General features: G+C 57.1%; 1 protein-coding gene and 1 long non-coding RNA gene across 5 annotated transcripts in view; one reads left to right on the top strand and one right to left on the bottom strand.

Moving 5' to 3' along the window:
• Positions 1-21,708, bottom strand: part of Sec14l5 (SEC14 like lipid binding 5) — a 36,284-nt gene extending 14,576 nt beyond the window's left edge. Inside the window, exons 1-6 of one of the 3 annotated variants that reach the window (XM_078024565.1) lie at positions 21,412-21,708; positions 20,612-20,716; positions 3,097-3,246; positions 2,720-2,851; positions 749-877; positions 40-217 (exon numbers count right to left, since the gene is read on the bottom strand). In XM_078024565.1, the coding sequence (XP_077880691.1) occupies positions 40-217; positions 749-877; positions 2,720-2,851; positions 3,097-3,246; positions 20,612-20,674 (652 nt within the window). In that variant the 5' untranslated portion in view covers positions 20,675-20,716; positions 21,412-21,708. The remainder of the gene's footprint in view (positions 1-39; positions 218-748; positions 878-2,719; positions 2,852-3,096; positions 3,247-20,611; positions 20,717-21,411) is intronic. The other 2 variants (XM_078024563.1, XM_078024564.1) reach the window with 2 other exon arrangements.
• On the top strand, positions 59-5,763 carry LOC144367581 (uncharacterized). Of its 2 annotated transcripts, none has more exons than XR_013427119.1 (2): positions 59-193; positions 1,372-5,763. It is a non-coding gene; the product is annotated as an uncharacterized LOC144367581 (long non-coding RNA). The 2 variants fall into 2 exon arrangements; XR_013427118.1 differs by lacking the exon at positions 1,372-5,763 and adding an exon at positions 781-1,264 and having other exon boundaries at positions 96-193.
• Positions 21,709-22,215: the final 507 nt, after the last annotated feature.

Genomic DNA, 22,215 nt, shown 5'->3' with positions numbered 1-22,215 from the left:
TCCCAGCACCGGGGCCAGGGCGGAGCAGCGGCCACCTACCGTCAGTTCCCACCGCCTCCGAGGCAGGGCCCAGGGCCCTGAGGGTCCCCTCTGCCTGCCGGGATCCGGGCTGGCTGCGGGCGTCCTCCTCCCGGACCGGGGCGGGCGTCCAGCGGGGGATGTGAGAGGTGCCCTGGGAGATGAGCTCCTTCAGGTAGTGCTCGATCACCTCCTTCCCCTGGGGACACAATGGCGGGGTCACCGCACTGGCGCACCTGGCTGGGTCCCTCCGCGGACAGTGGCCTACTGGGGGCCGAAAGGGACGGAGAGGTGCTGTCCAACGCCGCCGGGCTTCACCTCTCAGTGCGGAGCAGCGGCCCCAACTAGCAGGGTTTTATATAACACGCAGATAAAACACTAATAAGTTCCTGTCACCTGTGTCATTATGTAATAGGCGATCACAGGGTGGGCCTGAGGTCTCCAACCCAGCAGTGACAGTTTTAGCCAGGAAGAGGCTCTGCAGAATGCCCCTCCTCTGCGCACTGAGCTCACTGCAGGGCCCCCACATCCCCGGGTACAGGGACAGTGACCAGGGCATCCTACTGCAGCCAGCTCTCTGTCCTTGGTCTCAGTGACAAGGCCGCCCTAGAGCGCCCGTTGGCAGGTGGGGAGACAGGCCCAGGAAGGTTAGGGCTCTCCCCAGTGTCACAGGGGGCGCCAGGGTCAGGGTGGGTCTGCGCCCTCCTCCCGGGCCCTCGGGCCCTCTCACCCTCTTGACGTTGGCCGTGTACTGCTTCATAGCGATCTTCTCCAAGGTGTTCTCAAAGCCAAAGAAGGACCGGATGTCCAGCGAGGCCGACTGCTCGAAGCAAGTCCAGTCCTCATTCTCGGGGTGGACCTGGAAGCCAGGCGCAGGAATGCCAGGTCTCACTGTGGGGCTGCTGGCCTCCCCAGGGGCTCTCCCCAGGCAGACCTGCAGTGGACAGCACGTCCCACCGAGCCACACCCAGGGGCCCCCTCCCGGAACCATGCAAAGTCTGAGGTGTTAGGGAGCAGAGAGCTGGCTCATGGGGCCAGAGAGTGTGGGCTGATAGCTGGGCCCCTGCCCCTTAAAAATACACACAGACCATAAAATTATGTGCAAACAGGCTGGGGATCCAGCACTCGCCCAGCACACGTGAGGCCCTGATTCCATCCCCAGCACCTCCAAAAAATTATATGTAAATGATGTTTCATATAATACATCCCTTACATAAGTGTATGAATAAATTACATATCAACATTATATATGAGTTTAAGATACCTTAAATAGTTACATGTTGTATGTTAGATATTTATATGTATATTTTATATACAAGGATGTACTTTCTAAGTGTCCTTGTATATCCACAGATGCACAGATGTCAATAAAGAAAACACACTGGTGGAGACCACGGGGGCCAGGACCTAGTGCTCCCGAGAGCTCCCCAGGCAGCTGCAGAATGTGCAGGTCCTGGGCTGCCCCACGGAGCAGGCCAGGGCTGGGGAACCCACATCCACAGGCAGCCTGGGTCCAGCTGGCCTGCCGAGGCAGAGGTCACTGTGGTTAACAACAACAGGTGCCTACAGGAGCCTCAACATCCTGGGCCCCATCTCCAGGAGGTCCCAAGAGGGGCTGGAGGTGCAGAAAGGAAAAGCAACAGGCATCTATGGGTGCCTCCTCATATGAAGCACCAAGTGGCAGATGGATGGGCAGAGCCCTCCGCCCAGAAGGCTGGGCGAAGACTGTGGAAAACACCGACATGCTCTGCAATTGCCACGCTGTGTGGCCATCCTGAGGACTGCCACTTGGGATCCAGCCTGGGACCTGACCCACCTTAACTCCTGGGACCTTCCAGCAACCTGAGGACCTGCCAGACAGGATCTGCCTATGCCCATTTCACAGATGTGGACGGTGTGGCCTGGGAAGGGCAGCTACTCCTCCAGGCTGCACAGTAGTGGCAGAGCAGGTCCCCTCCAGCCACACCTTCCAGACTCCTCACTCTAGCCCTGTGGCAGCAGGACCTGGCCCCACAGCCTCGCCTCCACCCCTCAGATCGTCACCCAGGCCATTCCCAGCCCAGAACTCTGCTCCCAGCCCTCAGGAGCCTGCTCCTTCCACATTCAGCTCTCAGCCTCGGTGACACCTCCTGAGCAGCCGAGGGACCCTGGGCACCCCTCCTGCCATCTGCTGCGTCCTTCCTAGCAGGGGTCTGGCTTCCTCCCACCTGCACAGCCCACTGGAGTGGAAGGCGCATGAGGACAATGAGCAGGCAGACCCGTCCACCTCCCGGTGCCAGCACTGGGCAGGGTGCCCGGCACTCCACAGCCGCTCACAGAATAATACCTATGATTGCTAAAACTAACCATCTTTACATGGGACTCAGTGGTGCCAGGCACTGGTCTGAGGGGTTTGGAGAGCGACGATTCACCTGCTGTAGCCCTCACCACCCCTATGTGGTGGGCGCACTTATCAACCCCACCCTACAGATGCAGAAACCGAGCCACAGATCCCTGAAGGCTGCCAGTTTTCGTGGATAAAATACAAGACACCAGTCACCTTGGAATTTCAATGCCTTGGTGTAAATATATCCCAAACAAGACTGAAGCATACTTACACTGAGGGAAAAAAATGGGTTTTTCATCTGAGCTGGACACGCGCAGGGCACCTGTCTTACCTGCCGGCGCGGGAGGGAGCAGGAGGGGAGGCCGGGCGGCTCACCGAGTAGCTGCAGTTCTCCTTCACCACCACGCGGCTGGCGAAGGTCTCGTTGTGCGCCTCAATGAGTAGCGTCCTCTCCCTCCAGTTCAACACGTTTTTCTGCACGAAGACCACGTGCTCCACGCCTGCGATCTGCAGGGGGACCAACAGCCCGAGGAGGAGGACCAGAGGAAAGAGAGGCGCGAGTCCCGGGTGGCCCCCACCACCCAGGTGGCTCCCGGACACCCGGTGCCTGCTCCTAGATCCCTCGCCAACCTGGACCTGCGGACCCACCCTGCCGCCCACCGGTCCACCTCCACCAGTCTGGGCCCCACTCTGCACCCTAAGACCACCCCCTACACACCCCCCACAACCCCACCCCAGCCCCAGCCGCCCACCTTCCGCAGCAGCCGCGGGGCGTCCACGCGCAGCCGGCAGCTGCGCTCCACCACGTGCACTGCCCCGTCCGCGCTGCGGGACTCGCCCAGGACCTCGCTGCCCAGGAAGACTGGGATCTGCGGGCAGGTGGGGAAGCGCTTCTCGTAGGCCTGGGGGCAGAGCGGGGGTCAGGGCCGGGGCCAGCGCATCCCTCACCGCCCTCGCAGGGCTGTGGTCTCCTTCCTGGGAGGGGGTATCCAGGACAGAGAAAGGCACCCCCCGCCGGGAAGGAGCAGCGGTGGCGACTGCGGACACCACCAGCATCTTAACAGACGCCTTCTCCTGGGGGGGCGATGGGGCCGGGCCCAAGCAGTGATTTGGCAAATAGCGTTGAGGCTTTGCATTTGACTTTTCACCCTCAGAAAGAAGGACGGGTCTGCTGGGACGTTTCAAGAGAAGGCATTTATCCAAAAAAAGCATTTGACAAACTCCAACGCCCATGCATGAGAAAACCACTCCCCACACGGAAGCCGAATAACGGACCTCAGCAGAAACCCACAGCCAACAGCACACTCCAGGGTGAAAGAGCAAGTGCTTTTCCCAAATCAGACTCAAGATGTTACACACAGAAAGTCCCAAATACACACACCACCGGACCGTAAGTAAGCTGCGCACGGTGGCAAGGCGTAAATCAGAGCGGTTTACAAATCAGTTCTGCTGTCTACACAGCAGTGAAGTTTACAATAACACCAAAAAGAACGAAGACTTAGGAATGCACCCAGGAAAGCGAGTGCAAGACTTACACTCTGAACAGGGCTGAAAGAAAGTAAAGAAGCCGTAAATAGATGGAAGACCGTCCCTGTTCGCTGACTGGAAGGCGTAACCTTGCCAAGACGGCAGGGCTCCCCAAAACGAACCACAAACTCAAGGAAACCCAGTCACATCCCAGCTGTCTTGTTTGCAGAAATTGACAGGCTGAGGCTAAAATCCGTGTGGAAACGCAAAGGACCTAGAAGAGCAGAAACAATCTTGAAGAAGAGTAAAAGCGGGAGACGCACACTTCCTAATTTCAGAACCTCTTAGAAGGCCACAGTAATCCAACCAGAATAGCCATCGCACAAACTCGAGGGCAGACATAGAGATCACAGGAGTGAAATTGGAATTCCATTCACATGTTGATTGACATTGGACCGGGAGTGGAGACAGATCCACGCGGAAGACATAGTCCTGGGATAACAGGACTTCCCCATGCAAAGGAATGACATTGAACTTCAACCTCAGGACCCGTACAAAATCCCACTCAAAATGGAGCAAAGGTTTGACTGTAAGAACTCAAACTATAAAACTTACAAGAAAACATGGGAGGGGCTGGGGTGTCATTCAGTGGTACAGCGCCCACCCAGAACGCCCAAGGTCATTCAATCCTCATTCTTCAAAAATCAACACAAAACCCAAAACCCCCAGGAATAAGTCTTTATGAGGCAGTCATCTCTTAGCTGTGACATCAAAATCACAAAGGACACCGTCAAGGGAAAGAAAAGGTGACTGAGGGATCAGGGGGGAATTTTTGCACGTGTTTAGATCTATTTGTACGTAGACAGTATATATATAAGACATCTGTATCAAATAGGGGACTTGTATCTGGAATCTACAAAAAACTACTAAAGCTCAACATTGAAGAGATAAATTTAAAACTGGGCAGAGGACCTGGGCAGACATTTTCCATGAGCGGGACACCACTGGTGGCGGAGAGGCACGTGGGAAGTCGTTCAACATGGCCCGTCGTTGCAGAAGTGCCACTTCACGCCCACCAGGGTGGCAACAGCAAAAGGGCAGGCGGTAGCGAGCGCTGGGAGACGTGGAGGAGCTGGGCCTCCTGCCTTGCCTGCAGCAGGACCTGCCATGATGCAGCCCCTTGGAAACCAGCCTGACCTTTCCTCCTACAGCGAACTGTCTGCAACCCAGCGAGCCAGCTCCCAGGCACACACTCAAGACAATGGACACAAATGTGCACACAGAAATGTGTGCGTTCGTGTTTGTAGCAGCTGTATTCAGAAGAGCCCCGAGGTAGAAACAACCCAATGTCCTTTAAACTGTGGAGAGGATAAAGGAATTGTGGTCCAGCCCTATGGTGGAATATTACTCAGCTATAAAAAGGAATGAAGCACCGACACATGCTGCACGTGGACGGACCTTGAAAACCCTGTCCCGAGGGAAAGAGGCCAGACACAAAAGCCTGCGGGTTATGAGAGTTGGCTTCCATGAAAAGTCAGGCCAATCCACGGAGGCAAAGAGGACTAGTGGTTGGTTGTCAGGGGCTGGTGGGGGGTGAGTGGGGCTGAGATGAGGGCCAGGGCCTTGCAGCTTCACTGGGGGTCGCGAGGACATCTTGAGACTGTGGCGATGGCGGCACACAGCTGAGACTATGCGGAAGCCATGCAGTCGCATGCTTCCCAGGGACGAATCGTGTGGTATGACTCATGCGTCAGCGCAGCTGGAGGGGCTTGGCTTTGGGAGAGCTCTCTACCTCTGAGCCCCACCACCAGCCCAACGAAACTGTTCTGAAAAACACATGCCAATACGTGTACGTATGTGCACGTATGTACATATACCCACGCATGTACAAGAACATGTATGATGCATATAAGATACGTGTGAACATAAGTATGTAATTTTTTCTAAGCATAGATGGCCTATACTTATATATTTATCACCTGCATAGACAGAATGTTTATATACGCAGCTTTAAACATGTAATTGTATATATAGATTCAGAAGATGCTTCATATGTAAAGATACAGGCCCTCTAAAGAAGGCGCTCATTTTACATATGCACAGATTTTACATATTTTGGGCCCCGGCCAGCGTGCAAGCCCAGCCCCCCGTTTGTGAGCCGTGTGACCTTGCACACTTCACCTGAGCCCTCTGCCTGCTGCTCAGGGTCGCCATGGGAACTGAAGGATGGGTGCAGAGGAGGCATCTGGGGCTGCTCCCTCCTGGCTTCGCCTTGGGTCACTCAGGGCTTGTCCTGAGCCAGGAGGGTAATGCCCGTCAGAAGGGAGGCCCAGGCCCTGATGCCAGGGTCCACAGGCCACGGTGTCTCCCTGAGCCTTGCTGTCCCCAGAGCCACCGTGGGTCCACAGCAGACTCTGCCCCTTCTGCAAATGTGGGGTCCTCCTGGGGGCCTGCAGACCTGGGTGAAAGTGACCAGAGGGGACCCCCGCGCCCACGAGCCACACTCGAGGAGGATGAGTCCGCCCAGTCCCGGAAGTGCCAGGTCGGGGCTGGCGGCCTCCGAGGCATCGCGGGGTCTGCTCTTAGCCTGAAGCCACCCACGCGCCCCGGAATTAGGCTCAGTGCAAGCTCCCAGAATAGTGCAGTCGGTTGTCTGAGGACAGACTCCTCCCCCTTCCCTCCAGGCTCTGGGAGGGGAGCTTCACCCACCCAGCTCAGACGGGCAGAGCAGGAAGGGCACTGGGGGGAAATGGAGGTGCCCCTGGGAAGCCCTGGGCCCACGGGCCAACCCAGCTCCTGTCCCCCGGGGTGGGGAGCTCAGAGCCGCTGCTTTGACGACCACAGCAGTGTGGAGCTCTGGCCCCTGCAAGGTGCACCAGGAGCCTCCCAGGGCCTGGCACGGGGTGGGCAGCCAGCAAGGGAGGGCCCCTGAGACCCCCAAGGCCGCCCTGGACCTCGCGGAGGCAGCGTTTCTTGAGAGCAGAGCGGGCAGGAGCAGGGTGGGTCACGGCCTGGCTTGGAGCCCAGCTCTAGCGGCCCCAGACAAGGCGAGCCCCTTCCTCCCTCTAGGCTGGAAAACGGGCACAGGAGTCTCACAAGGGACGAAGCCAGGGTGGACATCTCAGCCAGAACCCAGGGACCAGCACACCACAGGGACCAGGGCTCAGGGTGGCCCAGCAGGTGCAGGAGCTGAGCTGGCTCAAGCTCCACCTCCCTGACCCGGGGAGAGGCCCACATCGTGGGAAGTCCAAGGGGAGAAGAGTTCGTCAGCCTCAGTACCAGCCTCTGCTACTTTCTAACTAGGCGACTCTGGGCAAGCTGCTTGCCCTCTCTGAGCCTCCACTTGCTCCTGTTCAATGGGGTGGTAATGAGGACCCTGCCAGATGGAGTCTTGGTGGGGTCAGCCTGACAAGTCCAGACTGCACTCCTCCAGCTGTGCGCTGTTCCACTTCCTCCTCTGAATAGAGTCCTCGTTTGACAGAGGAGGAAACCCAAGCCCAGAGAGACTTACGAATCTATCCAAGGTCACACAGCATGGAATGGTGAGGCTGGATTTGAGTCCTGGTTGGGCCCAGGCCTCCCTCCCTTGTGCCAGCCAGGAACCCCCGGCTCAGCAGTGGGGCTTGCTCCCGTGGGCAGCTCGGAACAGAGCTGGCCGTCGTCTCCAGGGCTGTCCATCACATCGTCTCCCTTCCGCCCTCAGTTGTTCTGCTCTGTCAGGCAGTGGCCCCAGCCCCACACGTCTCCCCGCTCCGGCTGTCCCTCTCCTCCTGCTCTTTTGCAGATGGGGGGCAGACTCAGAACAGCCTCATGCCCAGTCCGAACCCCACGCTCCTTCCCATGGCCCACAGGCCTGCTGATCTGCCCGCTGCACCCAGCCCCTCTGGCCACCTCTGGAGCGCACCCCGTCACCCTCAGGGGCCTTTGGCTTGCTGTTCCCAGTGGTCTAACACCAGTCCGCTCACGTGACAGTGACGGGGTGGGAGGGAGTCACCGGCCCCTGGCACGTAGCCTGGGCCCTTCTTCGGGCCCCTCCCAGCCCCCCTGCACAGCCGCCTGCTGGCCTGCTCACTCCTTGACCTGCCGCCACCGGCCACCCCACAGCCAGCGAGCGGGTGGTGTGGCGAGGCCCGGAGGCCCCAGCCTTTCCACCAAACCACTCACACTCGGGCTCCCTGCTCCGACAGAAATGCCAGCCGGCCACCTAGGAAAGGGCATCAGCTGGCCCCGGCCCAAACGGCCCCGGAAAGGTGTCCAGCGAGGGAGGGGGCCCCACGCTCAGCGCCCGCCGCCGCCTTCAGAGCTGCCCTGACTCACTTCCTGTGGCACCGAGGCTCTCCAGGGCGCTCAGCCTGCAGCCCCGACAACAGGCTGGTGGGGGGGGGCACGGGTTCCCCGACGGGAAGGGGCACTGCCTTCTGTGGGCACCGGCGGCTGCCCCGTGGCTGCTCCGGCCACAGAGGCGCACATGTGTGTAGGCCCAGGGCCCAGGCAGCACCAGGAAAGAGCCACCCCAGAGCCACGGTCCAGCAGGCGGGGACCTGGGACCCGCAGCCTGGAGGGTGCTGATGCTCCTGGCGTTTGCAGAGGGCAAGCAGCACCCCGAGTCCCCCCAGGCCCTGGTGAGACGGGAGCTGGAGCGTCCACCACAGATGAGAAGCAGCGGAGGCTGGGGGCAGAGCCTGCTGGGGCACTGCAAGGTCCCACTGGGCTGCGCCCTCAGGGGAGGAGGAGGATCAGGGTGGGGCTGGGGGAACCGGAGATGAGATCCGGGCTCCCTTCCCTGGAGGCTGTGGGACAACCTGCCGTCGCCCTTCTGCAGCCCGACACATCAGTCGGGTGCTGGTTGCAGGTGGCCCACGGGTGCCACAGGAGTGCCTGAAGGAGGCCTTTGCCCGGCGTCCACGCCTAACCACCATGGCAGTAACAGGACTAGCTGGCACTTGGTGGGGTCGCTGGGGTGTGTACCCTCCTGAGCACCGCCCCCTGCATCCTCCTGCAATCCAGGGAAGTGGGTCCTATTCACCTCCCCATTTGACAGGCGGAGAAACCAAAGCTCAGAGAGGATGAGCCACCTGCCCACAGCTGCACAGCCCGGGAGGGGCCCAGCTGGGTGTGTGCCCCTGCAGTCCAGCTACAAGCTCTTTCTGACTTTGCCTCTCAAGCCAAGAGGTGGCAGGCTCATGCACGCTCAGCCCAGCCCTGGCCCTCCTCTGACCCTGCTCCTTGGACTGTCCCCCAAATGTCTGGGAATGTGTCTGTCTCCCCAACTCAGCAGTGAGCCCCTCTGAGGGGCCAGCTTATCACCTGGTCTCCCTTTCCTGTGCCTGGCTCAGAGAAAGCACTTAATAAACTCTGACTGGATACAATCCAAATCCTTGCTGAGTGGATAGGGACTTTCCCTGGGAGGTGAGGGAATAGGGAGCCCCAGAAGGTTGTTGAGCACCACCCACGAGAGGGCTGGGCCCTGCCCACAGCCATCAGACATGAGAGTGCTCTCACCCCCAGGGTCTTGTGTCCTGGCAGGGGAGCGGTTGACAGACGTTCTACTCACGTGGATTCACTGGAACCGAAAGCCTCTTTGGGTGCTCAGGAGTGACTACACTTATTTCCTGTCAGACCTGGCTGCGGCCTTTGAGAGCTGGGGACCTGGGTCCCCTGCCCAGGGAGGAAACCTGGCAGAGATTCTGGGACCAAGCGGACCCTCTGCCATTGGCAAAGTCAGAGAGCTCAAGGTCCCCTCCTGTGTGGCACCAGCTCATGTGACAGTTCTGCCCCTGCCGCAGAGCCTCGGCTGCCGGCTCTGTCCCCACAGTTGTCCTGACCGCCCACAAGCAAGGCCCAAGCCTCTCCCCACGGCACAAGCACGTGCTCCGGCCCTCCCAGGGACACAGGGCAGCCCAAGGATCCAGTTACTGCGCCGCTGCCAGGTGGGAGGCGCTCGGAGCTTGTGCCCAGAGCCCGACCCTGAGAGGCCATGGTGGGGCAGGCAGGGACCGGTCAGCTGCCTCCTACGGGGCTCTGTCCTGCAGAGTCCGGGTGGACACCCTGAGCACGTGGAGGGGAGCCTGGGGTTATGTAGTCCTGGACCCCCCCACCGAGCCGCCCAGGCGCTTTCCAAAATGCCCAGCACATCACGGACGCACACCAGACACCCCTATGATGAAGGGGTGGGTGGCAGGATAGCCCGGCCTTCCAGGGGGGACTCTGGGCCTCTGTCCAGCAGTGTGGCCTTGACCACGCCCGGGAGTTCTCAGGCCCTTATCAGCCTTTGTAAAAAGGGGAGCAAGACAAGGACCCACTGTACCCCCCCCAGGTTGTCAGAGGAGTAAAGGAGTCAGCTTCCATAAAGGGCTCGGAACCGTCCCTGGCACTAGGCTCCTTCTACACGAGCATTTGTTAAATTTAAATTTTAAAAAAGAACAAGATTCTATAAAGTGCAGAAGAGCTATTCCTGCCAATCGCTTGACAGCTGATTCCCTGCCCTCCCTCCCTCCTTCCTGCTCTTCCCCGTCCAAAGTCAAAGGAAGCTGGAGTAGGCTGTACCCCCAAATTTCCACCCAGAGTGGCAAGAACTCCCCTACTGCACCTCCAGTACCAGCCCAGGGCTCCACCGCCCTCCTCCCCCTGCAGACAGGACTCAGGGCAACCCCTGCCCCTGCCTGCTGTGGCTGGCGGGGACCCAGGACCCCAGGACAGATGCGCATCATGTTTCTCACGGACCAACGTTTTCTTTTCTTTCTACTTTTTTTTTTTTTTTTTAATGTACTGGGGATTGAACCGAGGGTCTCTTGCATACTAGGCGAGCTCCCCACCACTGAGCTACTCCCCAGCCCCTTTTAGTTTATTATGAGACAGTGTCCTGCTAAGTTTTCCAGGCTGACCTCCAAGTGAGATCCTCCTGCCTCAGCCTCCTACATGGCTGGGATCACAGGTGTGCACCGGTGCACCCGGCTCCCCTCCAGCTCTTTTTTCCATGGAAATACAATCCTGGTACCATGTCATTCACCCTCTTAGAGCATACAGTTCAGGGCTGGGGATGCAACTCAGGGGCATGGGGATGGCATTTGGGAAGCCCTAGGTTTGCCCTCCCGCACTGAAAAAGTAAGGTATATGTTAGTTCCGGGTGAGGTGACCAAGGGAACAAAGCACCAGGCAACCTGCAGGGAAAGAAGCACCAATCAGGTGCCGCCAGACAAGCAGTGATAGACACCTGTCAATCAGCGGGGTCTCCTGTCGGGTCCTGGAAGGACGCGGATCTCAGCAAGATCCCCCGACCAACCCCAGGAGGACAAGGAGCCCTAAAAACCTCCCTTTCCTGTCCCAAGCCCTCCCTTCCTGCCTAAGCCCGATAAAATTCCAGTCCAGTCCGCTGAGCCTGGGTGGGACTCCCGTGACGCTCTGTTGGACGGGAGGGTCTGCCCCGAGGGAGTCTCAGTAAAGCCTGTGCAGCTGCTTTTCCTCTGCCTCCTCTGGTCACCAGGGCCTGGCCTGACAGTATACAGCTCCGCGTGCTTCGAGCACCCACAAAGTGCCAACGGTCCCTAACTCCGACGTGTGGCCCATCAGCCGTTCCCTCCCTCCCGGGATGTCCACTCATCACTGCCGGCCTCCAGGCCTCCCCTCCCTGGACGGTTCTTGGAAGTGGAACCACGCAGGGCCTGGCCTCCTGCCCCTGGCTTCCAGCACACGCTTTCGAGGGTCCTCGGCGTCGCCGCACGGTCAGCGCCCCCGGGGCCACCGCAGACACAAAGGCAGCAGGGCCATCCCCCTGGTGAAGGGAGGCGGCGAGGTTGAGGTGGCTGGGCCAGGCCCGGGGCAAGCTCCGCCGTGGGGCCGGCAGCTGAAGGCCACCCGGTCCGACGCCATGCGCCAGGGGGCGCCAGGGAGCGGAGGGGACGAGGGAGGGGGCGGAGGGGGCGAGGGAGGGGCGCCAGGGGAAGAAGGGGAGGAGGGAGGGGCGTCAGGGTGCTTAGAGGGGCGAAGGAGGGGTGAGGGAGGGGCATCAGGGGAAGGAGGGGTGAGGGAGGGGCGTCGGGGGTGGAGGGGCGTCGGGGGTGGAGGGGCGTCGGGGGTGGAGGGGCGTCGGGGGTGGAGGGGCGTCGGGGGTGGAGGGGCGTCGGGGGTGGAGGGGCGTCGGGGGTGGAGGGGCGTCGGGGGTGGAGGGGCGTCGGGGGTGGAGGGGCGTCGGGGGTGGAGGGGCGTCGGGGGTGGAGGGGCGTCGGGGGTGGAGGGGCGTCGGGGGTGGAGGGGCGAGGGAGGGCGTCAGGGGGTGTCAGAGAGAACACAGGCACTGCCACCTGTCAGCTAGTGCCCTGAAGCTGGTGCCCTGCCTCTGCCACCTGTCAGCTGTGCCCTGAATCGACCTCTGAGGCTGCCACCTTCGAGAGAAGAGGAGGAGGAATGAGGCGGGATAGGAGGACAGGCTTCCCAGGGCTGCCCTGAGGTTACACGAGGACCTGAAGACCTCCGCGCCTGCTGAATGTCATATATATTAGGGGTTTTTTTTTAATACATTTTTTTTTTGTACCAAGGACTGAACCCAGGGGCTCTTTACCACTGAGCTACACCCCCAGACCTTTTTAAATTTTTTTTTTTTAATTTTGAAACAGGGTCCTGCTAAGTTGCTGAGGCTGGCCTCACACTTAGCTAATTCATTAGCAGAGTGCAGTCCTCCTGTCTCAGCCTTCAGAGCTGCTGGGATTGCAGGTGTGCGCTGCCACAGCCGCTATACAGTAGGTTTAATGGACAAGAGCTCAGCAGACCAGCTCAGACTTGAGCAGATCCTTCACACCAATGTCCACAGCTGCTGAAAGGTGGAGATGACTCAAGTGGACACCACACATGGAGTATTACCCAGCCATAAAGAAGGAAAACTTGAAAGCATGGTGCTCTGTAAAATAGCCCAGAGGAAACGGGGAGTGACCAAGGGGTCCTCTATGAGGTACCTGGCTGGGCTCTGGCTCCCTTGGAAGACACAGGAAGTAGAACAGATGTTCCCAGGAGGGAGGAAAGGCGGTGGAGAGGTGGTGTCTGACAGGGACAGGGTTTCAATTGGGGGCGGCAAAAGACTTCATAGGTGGGTGGTGGTGACAGTTGCACAGTGGTATCACTTCCTCAGTGTCCCTGAGGACACACTTGAAATGTACAGGGGAACCGTTCACCTCACGTGTATTTTGCCAACATGAAGAAAAAGTCATCAAAGTCATCGAGCTCCTCCTGATGAGGATGGGGAGGTCACGTCTGCATGTGTGTTTGTCACCTCGGCACCTCTGTCTCCAAGGCGCCTCTGTCTCCACGTCTGCTTGGCTCACCACTGAATTCCCTGAGGCCCGAAGGACACCTGGGACAGTGTAGACACTCAGCCAAGCAGTGTCTCAGCCTGGAAAGGAGAAGCAAGGAAACAGGATGGAAGGAGGGAGGAGGGGAGGGGCAGGTGCCCGGGAAAGGACAGGAAGCTGAACTGTCCTCCTGTCCGCACCTGGAGGAGGAGGTGGCGGAGGCACGGAGCCCTGGCCTCAGAGGGAGCAGGCCTGTGTCCACACTCACAGCTCAAAGGGTGCCTGTCTGCTGCTGTCCACACGCCACCTGCAGAGGCTGAGCTCTGGAGGGTTCTCCTTTGAGCAGGAGACTGACATCTCAGTATGTCCCTCTGTTGTCGAGGCAGGGAGCATGCACAAGGTGCAGAGGAAGACCTCTCCTGGTCTTGACAGGTCCCTAGACTGCAGCTGCAGCCGGGGGAACAGTTAGCTGCAGAGAGACACCTTCTCAGCACCTGGCTTCTCCGCACCTGGAGAATGTGCCAGCCCAGCTGCCTGTTCCCACCCTCTGCACCCAGACCTGCCTCTGAGCATCACCAGCACCTCCGGAATGGCTCAGGACCTCCAGGGTCAGCAGGGGCCCCTGCAGCTCAGGGAGAGCCATGATCGGCAAAGGCAGAGCAGCCTGAGGGTGACCTGGTGCGTCGGGGTCTTCCTCAGAGGAGGACGCTGTCTCAGACTTCCTAGGTGTCTCGGGAATGCCTTGGGACCTCACCTCCACTTCCTGGCTGCACCCCGGCCTCCAGGAGGGAACCCCTTATTCAGTCCACTCTCTGCCAGGCAGCCAGAGACCCTCGTAATCCCAACCCCCCGCCCCCTGTGCTCCCTGACTGAAAACTTTCCAAAGTTGCCAAAGTCCTTGATGAGGTGGGTCACCAGCCCCTGCCCACACCCGCTGCCACTTTCCAGCTCACCCTGGTGCCCAGCTGGGCCTCGACTTTCTTCAGTGAGATGAGTCCTGCCCAGGGGGCCTTCGTGTGCCTTGCACCCCTCCCTCTGAGTCTCTCAGCCAGGCTAACTTAAATGACCCTCTGGTGTCCACCAGTGGCCCTTCTCTGTGTTCCTGCAATGACTAACCATGTCAAGACGACAAGGCCCAAGTGTGGCTCCGTGGCAGAACACTGGCCCTGCATGCAGGAGGCCCTGGGCTCCATCCCCAGAGCTCCAACGACAAAAAGGGGGGGTGGGGTGGGGGCTAGGGCAAGACAGACAGAGTGCACCTTCCTGGAGCTTCCATGGAAAAGATCCATCGGAACAAATAAACAAAGTAGCTGAATAAGGATGCCTTTCAAAAAGTGCTAGGAAACAAGGATTTGGTAGCCCCTTGTCTAGCACAGCACTTGGCACAGGGAGAACTCTGTGCCAATGGAACCCTGTAAATATGGGGTGCAACGTGCACACAGGCGTGAAGCAATGCCCATGGGAAGTAATGCGTGAGGGCCCCCCAGTTCACTTCAGGGCTCTGGGAACCAGAAGATCCCTCTGCTGGGCAGCAGACAGTGTCTGTTCTCTCAGCCCAAATCAGAGCGCAGCGAGGTGGTGGCCGGTGCTTCCCTCAATCTGCCAGCAGCAGATCAGAGGCTGGCCCCAGGGAACTCATTTAAACTCATTTAAATAAGGCCCCTGCTGCTTTATTAAAACTGCGTTCACAACAAGATCCCAACACTGTCCATAACAACGATTCCAACTGTACTCGTTTGGGCCTGGGCTGAAAACAAATTTCTCTTTCCAGGTCGCTCTTTATCAACGAGGCTGGTTATCAATACGACACGGCCAGGTCTTTAAATATTTTAACACTTAATTGCTGAGGGACAGAACCTCACCTCCGTAACCGTTCTGCACACAAAACACCTACTGCTTAATGAACCCTAGCCCAGGCAGCTCCCTTATTCGGGTTTGCAGATTCAGAGATGACCTGAAGCCACCGGGATTTGGAGTCCCAAGGCCCCCCAGAGTGCTGGCTGGACAAGAGAGGAGAGGGATTCCTGAACCACTCCACTGAGGCTGATGCCTAAATGTTCACGGAATGTCGGAGCCAGAATCCGGAGCATCTGGTGAGGGTGCAGTCCACGGGGTCAGATTCCCTCAGTCCCAGCTCTGCCAGTTGCTGACTATTATGGGCTGGACTCTGTCCCTTAAAATGATGGGCTGGCATCCTAACCCCTGCCACCTATAAATGTGACATTATTTGGAGACAGCGTCTGTACAGAGGTAATCAGTTTAGAAGGGGGTCATTAGAGTGTCCTTAGAAATCCAACGTGGCTGGTGTCCTTATCAAAGCAGGACGCTTGGATGCAGAGAATACCCCTGTGTAGGCGAGGCTTATGATACCACCAGGAACCACCAGAAGCCAGGAGAGAGGCCCTCCCCTCGTACTTCAGGGGGAGCATGGCCCTGCTGAGATCAGATTCCAGGCCCCCCGGACTGTGGGCAATACATGCCTGTCACTCTGGGCCACCCAGTTATGGCAGCCCTGGCAAACGCAGCATTAAAGGACAGCCTCCTTAGCATGCTGGCCTCAGGATCGCAAGTTCAAGGCCAGTCACGGTGACTTAGAGAGACCCTATGTCAAAAATAAAAATAATATAGAACACAAGTCCACAGCAATGGAGAGAGCTGACGTGGTCAGAAACCGTGAGCCAAAATAAATCCTCCTTAAACAAGAAAGAAAGAAAAAAAAGAACCTGTTTAAATCCATTAAAAAAAAAAAAACACCAAACACAGCAGAGATCTCTTTGGAAGGAATGTATCCATGCAAAGACTTGTGCAAAGACGTTCACTAGCAGCATTATCATTCACAAAAGCGCCAAATTGAAAACAACCTCTATGTCTGTCAACTGGTCGATGGATAAACAAACGAGCCGTAGCCGAGCAGCCAAGCCTCCTTGATCGTGAAGAAAAATGCAGTACCATCCTTGCTGCTCGGTGGACGAGCCTTGAGAACATCATACACCTGGGCGGATGCTCATCCCCAGGCCCATCAACACAAAAACTCAGCTTCTTATACGTCAATCATATCTCAATGAAGAGATTTTTTTTTTTAAGAAATATTACACTAAGCGTGAGAAGGCAGACACAAAGCTCCATGTATTGTCAGATGCCCTTGATAAGAAACGTCCAGAAAAAAAACAAATCCACAGAGACAGAAGTGATGGGCGGTGACCTGGGGTTGGGGACAGGCTGCAGGTCAGGGGAAGGAGAGAGCTGAGGGGCACATGGCCAAGGGGTGGGAGGGAGCTGCTTTTGGGGGTGATCAAAGTGCTCAAGGGCTGGGGGCCTCGCGCCTCCTGGCAGAGAGCGGGCTCAGCACACATGGGCTGTGCGCTCAGTCCCCAGCACCAAAATGGATGTGGTGAGGGTGGCGGAGGTCCATGACTCCACTAACACCTCGGACTCCCCTCCTCAAATGGGTGAGCAAACCGTGTGGGAGTGACTCCCAAGCAGCCATTCAAGCCCCAGCCGAGGACGAGGACAAGCCGTGGTTCACACACATTTCCCAGTGAGCCCCGTCCATGCACCAAGCCCTTGACTGAATCCTCACTTCCACTCTGCCTGCTCCTCCCCAGGTGCTTCAGTGGCCACGGTTTCCCAGAGATTCTGAAGCTCAGAGGAAGTAGGGAGTGTGCCCCGGCCAGGGCAGGGACCCAGCAGGGTGGTTCTGGCTCTTCACCAGCACCCCGTCTGGGAAAGAGGAAGGATAACCTAGATTCCACAGAGACAGCACCCCCTCCGCCCACCTGCTAGGACCAGGCACTCAGAGGCCAAGGACCCTCCCCAGCCACTCTGGACTCCTTTCTCTGCTTGCCAAGGGAACACCAGCCCACTCTTTGGGACATCCATATAGAATGCCATCAAGAAAGGAGCAGAGGCCCTGGAATCCCGCCTTCAGGAGTCAACTCCCATGCAGGAATTTGGAGAGAGAGATCCATTCCTTTGATTAGATTCCTTCCTTCCTTCCTCCCTCCCTCCCTCTCTCTCTCTCCCTCCCTCCCTCCCTCCTTTCCTTCCTTCCTTTCTTTCATTGGGGATTGAACCCAGGGGTGCTTAGCCACTAAGTCACATCCCCAGCCCATTTTTGTATTTTATTTATTCGTCTTGCTGAGTTGCTTAGGGCCTCACTGAGTTGCTGAGGCTAAGTTTGAACTCACAATCCTCCTGCCTCAGCCTCCCAAGCTGCTGGGATTTCAGGGGTGCACCACTGCGCCTGGCCTTGGTGAGACACACCTTTTTTTTTTAAAAAAATATTTTTAGTTGTAGATGGACACAATACCTTTATTTTGTTTATTCCGTTTTTTTGTTTGTTTGTTTATCTTTATGTGGTGCTGGGGATCAAACACTGTGCCTCATGCATGTAGGCGAGCTCTCTACCACTGAGCCACAACCCCAGCCCTAGATACACTTTTTTTTTTTAAATTTTTAATATTTATTTTTTAGTTCTCGGCGGACACAACATCTTTGTTGGTATGTGGTGCTGAGGATGGAACCCGGGCCGCATGCATGCCAGGCGAGCGCGCTACCGCTTGAGCCACATCCCAGCCCCCTAGATACACTTTTAAGAAAAAATATATTTTTTTGGAGAGGGTTTGAAAGGTCGCCTCACAGTGGAATTATAACCAATTCCATGAGCCCAATTTCAGTTATTTATGTCACTGTTGGTGGACTTTTGAAGAAGCAAGGGACACTTTGAATCTCAAGTTGGTTTTGTTAAACAAAACCCAGAAGACCAGCTCCTTGGTCACTTGGATGCAGTGGAAACAGCTGAGTCCATCTGGAACTTCCCCGGCATCTGATCCAAACTGAGGGCAAGTGTTTAGCTGGGAGACAAAGAGGGACCTTAAGTGCAGAAAAACCCCTTTTGTGCCCACACCGCCTGCAAGTTATGTGCAGTTATGCAGCTATTTTGGGGACAATAATGTTTTGTAAACAGTCGGCAAAGTGGCTTTGTGACCAGTGTTTCTGTGGCTTGGGACCGTTTCACAGACAAGGACTATACAGAAGATAAGAAGACATGGTTGTGTCAGTCCCTCTGAAAAGTACAAATAAATTAACACCGGTATGGATAATAATTAATAGAAAATACTTAAAAATTTTTTTTTTTTTACTTGTTGATGGACCTTTATTTTACTTACTTGTATGCAGTGCTGAGAATCAAACCCAGCGCCTCACACGTGTGGGGCAAGTGCTCCACCACTGAGCCATAACCCCAGCCCTGAAAGCACCTTTTAAAAAAATGTCTATCCACAGGGCTGGGGCTGGGGCCCAGTGGTGGAGCACTTACCTTGCACATGTGAGGCCCTGATTCAATCCTCAGCACCACATAAATAAGTAAGTAAAATAAAGGTATTGTGTCCATGTTCAACACACACACACACAAAATAAACAAATAAATAAATAAATAAATAAAAATACCTATCCACAAGCCTCTACTGTAGGTGCCCAGATCATTAACACCTGGAGACAATTGCAGATGGGGGCTAACTGAGCCACCCTGCATTTTCAGGATGAAGTCTTTCAGTGCAGGTTTAACCTGCTCCAGGAAAGGCAGGTGATCCGTGGTGCCAGTCATATTAAGACATCCACAGGTATGTGGTTTTTTAAATATACATTCTTTATTTATTTATCTTTTTAGTTGTTGATAGACCTTTATTTTATTTACTTATATGCGGTGCTGAGAATCTAACCCAGTGCCTCACACAGGCCCAGCAAGTGCACCGGCATGTGATTTTTTTAAAGTACAATGACTGTAAATATTTTTGGGAACCCTGAACATGCAAAACTGAGTTCACATTTTTTAAGCCTGTGCTATAGTTGGTTTTTCATTCTATGGTGACGTGTCTTAGCTTGGTGGCCAGGATTCACCGCTCCCTGGACCATCCCAGAAGGTTACGTCTCTCTCTTTTACTGAATGAGTCGGTGAGTTTTCAGGTCTTTAGAATACATGTGCTGCCAGGAGGCTTGGACGAAGCATCTGCCATTTTTTTGTCTGCTTGGTAGGACCGGGCCCTGTGCCGGGCAATGTAGACACATGCCCAAGACCACTTTTAATCCTTGGAACAACTTCATGAGGAACATTGAACCCTCCCCATTTCAGAAATGAAGAAACCGAGGCTCAGAGAAGTTCAGAGACCTTCCAAAGACACGCAGCCAGAACACCGTAGAGCAGCAGTAGGGACCTAGCCCCTCCAACTCTGTACCCCTGGGTCTCTTCATCGCCCACCTGGAGTCCCACCCCCATGACAAAGAAGGAAAGATGGACGACAACAGCAATCACCAGGCCTCCTGCAGCAGCCTTCCCACCCAGCAGACCCTGCACTACTGGAGCCTTCCATAAATTGACCCTCCCTGTGCTGACCGGATTTGGAAAGCAGATGATCCCCCTGTAGATGTGGAGAGTGGTGGCTCTGAGAGGTCACCCGGCCAGGGAACTGTGCAGCTGGGATTCCCCAGGATGCAGGGGCAGGTGGGGCAGACAGGGGTGGACTCAGGTGTCTCGACACTTTGGAGACAAGCCTCTATAAGGCCTGGTGGAGTAACTGGGAGCAGCCTGCCCTGGGGGCTCCCACCAGCCCAAGGCCTCGCCACTGAGGGCACCATGAACCATCTCATTCACTCCTCACCCCAACCCATAGCGCTGCCCTCATTTTTCCAAGCAGGAAAGAGAAGCTCCAAGAAACAGAACAATGACAATAAGAAGGAATCCTATGTCAGCCTGTCCCCAGCGCCTGTCCCACAACACAAAGGCCACTGATCCAGGAGGCAACCAACGTTAGCTGGCCACACAACACTGATAGGTGGCACAGCTTCTGTGACGTGTCCTGGACGCCCTGGGCCAGACCCTTCCCACCTGTTCATTCACCCCCTCTCACCTCCTGGTCTCAGCTTCATTGAAGGGCACACACAGAGGGTCTGGGATAGGAAGGAGACGCTGGGGACACAGTGGTTAAAATCAGGACTCTGGAGTCCCCTCTGAGTTGATCTGAGTCCTGACTCCACCTCTCCCTGGGACAGAATTTGGGGCCACCCCTCAACCTGGACGAGCTTCCGTCTAGTAGAGGTAACTGGGATTAACAAATTGAAGGGAACCTTGCGTGTGAAGAGTTAGCAATGCAGATGCTCAGTGCATGCAGCTATTGTTATTACAAAAAGGACACCAGTCATTTACCCCCCCCCCCATATCCTTGCTTCCCGGCCGAAGGGTCTGAAGTAAGAGCGCGAGGTAAGCTTTCAACTAGGGGAAGACAAACAGTTCTTAAGTTCTGGTCACTGGGCAGGGATTCCAGAAGTTCTGAAAAGGTGGGAAGGGACAGTGTGGGGGCAGGAGGGTGACTGGTCAGAAGCCTGACTCACCAGGGTAGCTGAGTAACTCAATAATGCTTTCCCATCTGGGGGTCCAGGGAGCTCCCTCTTCTTCCCACCATAGCTGGCTTCCTGAGTCCTTCCCACTATCCCTCGGGGGGCCCGAAAATGCAGGGTCACTCACCGCCATGACCAGCTCGAAAGGGTACTTGTAGACACGGACAGGAGACTGGTACTTCTGCACCATGCTCACACTTGGAAGCCACCCAGATGGTGGCCAGCACAGAGCCTGGGTGAGGGGTGACTGGTGAGACAGTAGCTCCTTTCACACCAAGCAGGGACACTCCCCAGCCCCTCTGGCCCACCCACACTTCTCCCCAGCCCTCAAAGTGAGGCAGCTGATATGATTTCCAAGGTAGTCCAGGCCAGGCTTCAAACACCTGTCCTGTCCACTACCCAAGACCCCAGACTACACTCACCCCTCCAAGGGCAGTTAGCACTCCAAACCTTCCTCCATTCCCACCCCTTCACAGGGAGGGTCCCCAGAATCACCCTTCACCGTCACATGCACGCGCACACACACGCAAGCGCGCACACACGCAATTCCTACACTCCCACCATTCTCTTCACACATGCTCCGACAGCTTGCCACAGACATCCTGACACATAGCCCCCCAAGTATCCTGCGCTCCTATTTCCCCCCAAGACACGCTCACATACACAAAGGTTCACCAAATTTCACCTGCACTGTCTATGCCACACACATGCGTGACTCCCCTCCCACACAGGACCACCATGCACAGGTACACAACTTTGCACACTCACGCAGCTCACTGAAGCACACACCTACCCAAATCCACGGACACAGAATTTCCCTGATGTACACAGACGTGCACACACACTCATGCGCACACGCACTTGCACACCCACACAGAAGCAGGCACACACGCATATGCACGCACAGGCCCCCGCAACCCTGCTCACCTCAGCTCTTGGAGTCTCTGGGGACACAGCCCGGGGGGCAGTGTCCTGGCACTCGCCTGGCCCAGGAGCTGAGCTCGCCGGGTCTCCAGCGGTCGCCGAGCGGGAGCACAGCGCCTGGGGCGGAGCCCGACCGCGGCTGCCGGGCCAGGGGCGTTAAGCCCAGCACACCCGGCGGTCCGGCCAGCAGGGGAGGAGCCCGAGCGACTGGAGAGAAACCTGCGGGCCCGGAGCGCTCCAGGACCCGGGACAGCGGAGATCGGGCTGGCCCCGCCCACGCCCTGGCCCCGCCCACGCCGCCTGCCACGGCCCCGCCCAGGTTTACCTTGCTCACTTACTGGCCCCGCCCCGGACGGATTCCTCCCTCCCCTCTTAGCCCCGCCCTCACTTTGCATGTCCCCTGTTTGACCACGCCCTCATCCCGACCCTTCCTCCGGATTGGCCACGCCTCCGGACGGCCCTGTGTTCCGTCCCGCCCCTAAGGCGCCCAGCCTCCAGAACAACGGGGCGGCTGGGAGGTCCCTGCCCCCAGGTGGGCTCTGCGCCCCGCCGGGCCAGTGCCTGCGGCGCAGTGTACTTCAGCCCTTCAGTGCAGGTGCAGCGTCCCTCGCTCAATCCCGCAGCCCTGGGCTGGAGCCCGCTCCTTCCTCCGCTGGCCGTGCCCAGGAGGCCCCTCCAGGCGTTCCGCGCGTGTCCACAAAGCGCCCGCTCTGCGTCGGGCCCTGCAGGCGCTGAAGAGTCACCAGAGAACACACCAGACTTCCTTGCCCTCGTGGGTCTTCATTCCACAGGGAGACAGACATTAAA

The sequence above is a fragment of the Ictidomys tridecemlineatus genome, chromosome 10 (genome assembly GCF_052094955.1).
Source record: "Ictidomys tridecemlineatus isolate mIctTri1 chromosome 10, mIctTri1.hap1, whole genome shotgun sequence".
Taxonomy (NCBI): domain Eukaryota; kingdom Metazoa; phylum Chordata; class Mammalia; order Rodentia; family Sciuridae; genus Ictidomys; species Ictidomys tridecemlineatus.
The sequence above is the reverse complement of the archived record's forward strand: the minus strand, read 5'-3'. Positions and strand labels throughout refer to the sequence as shown.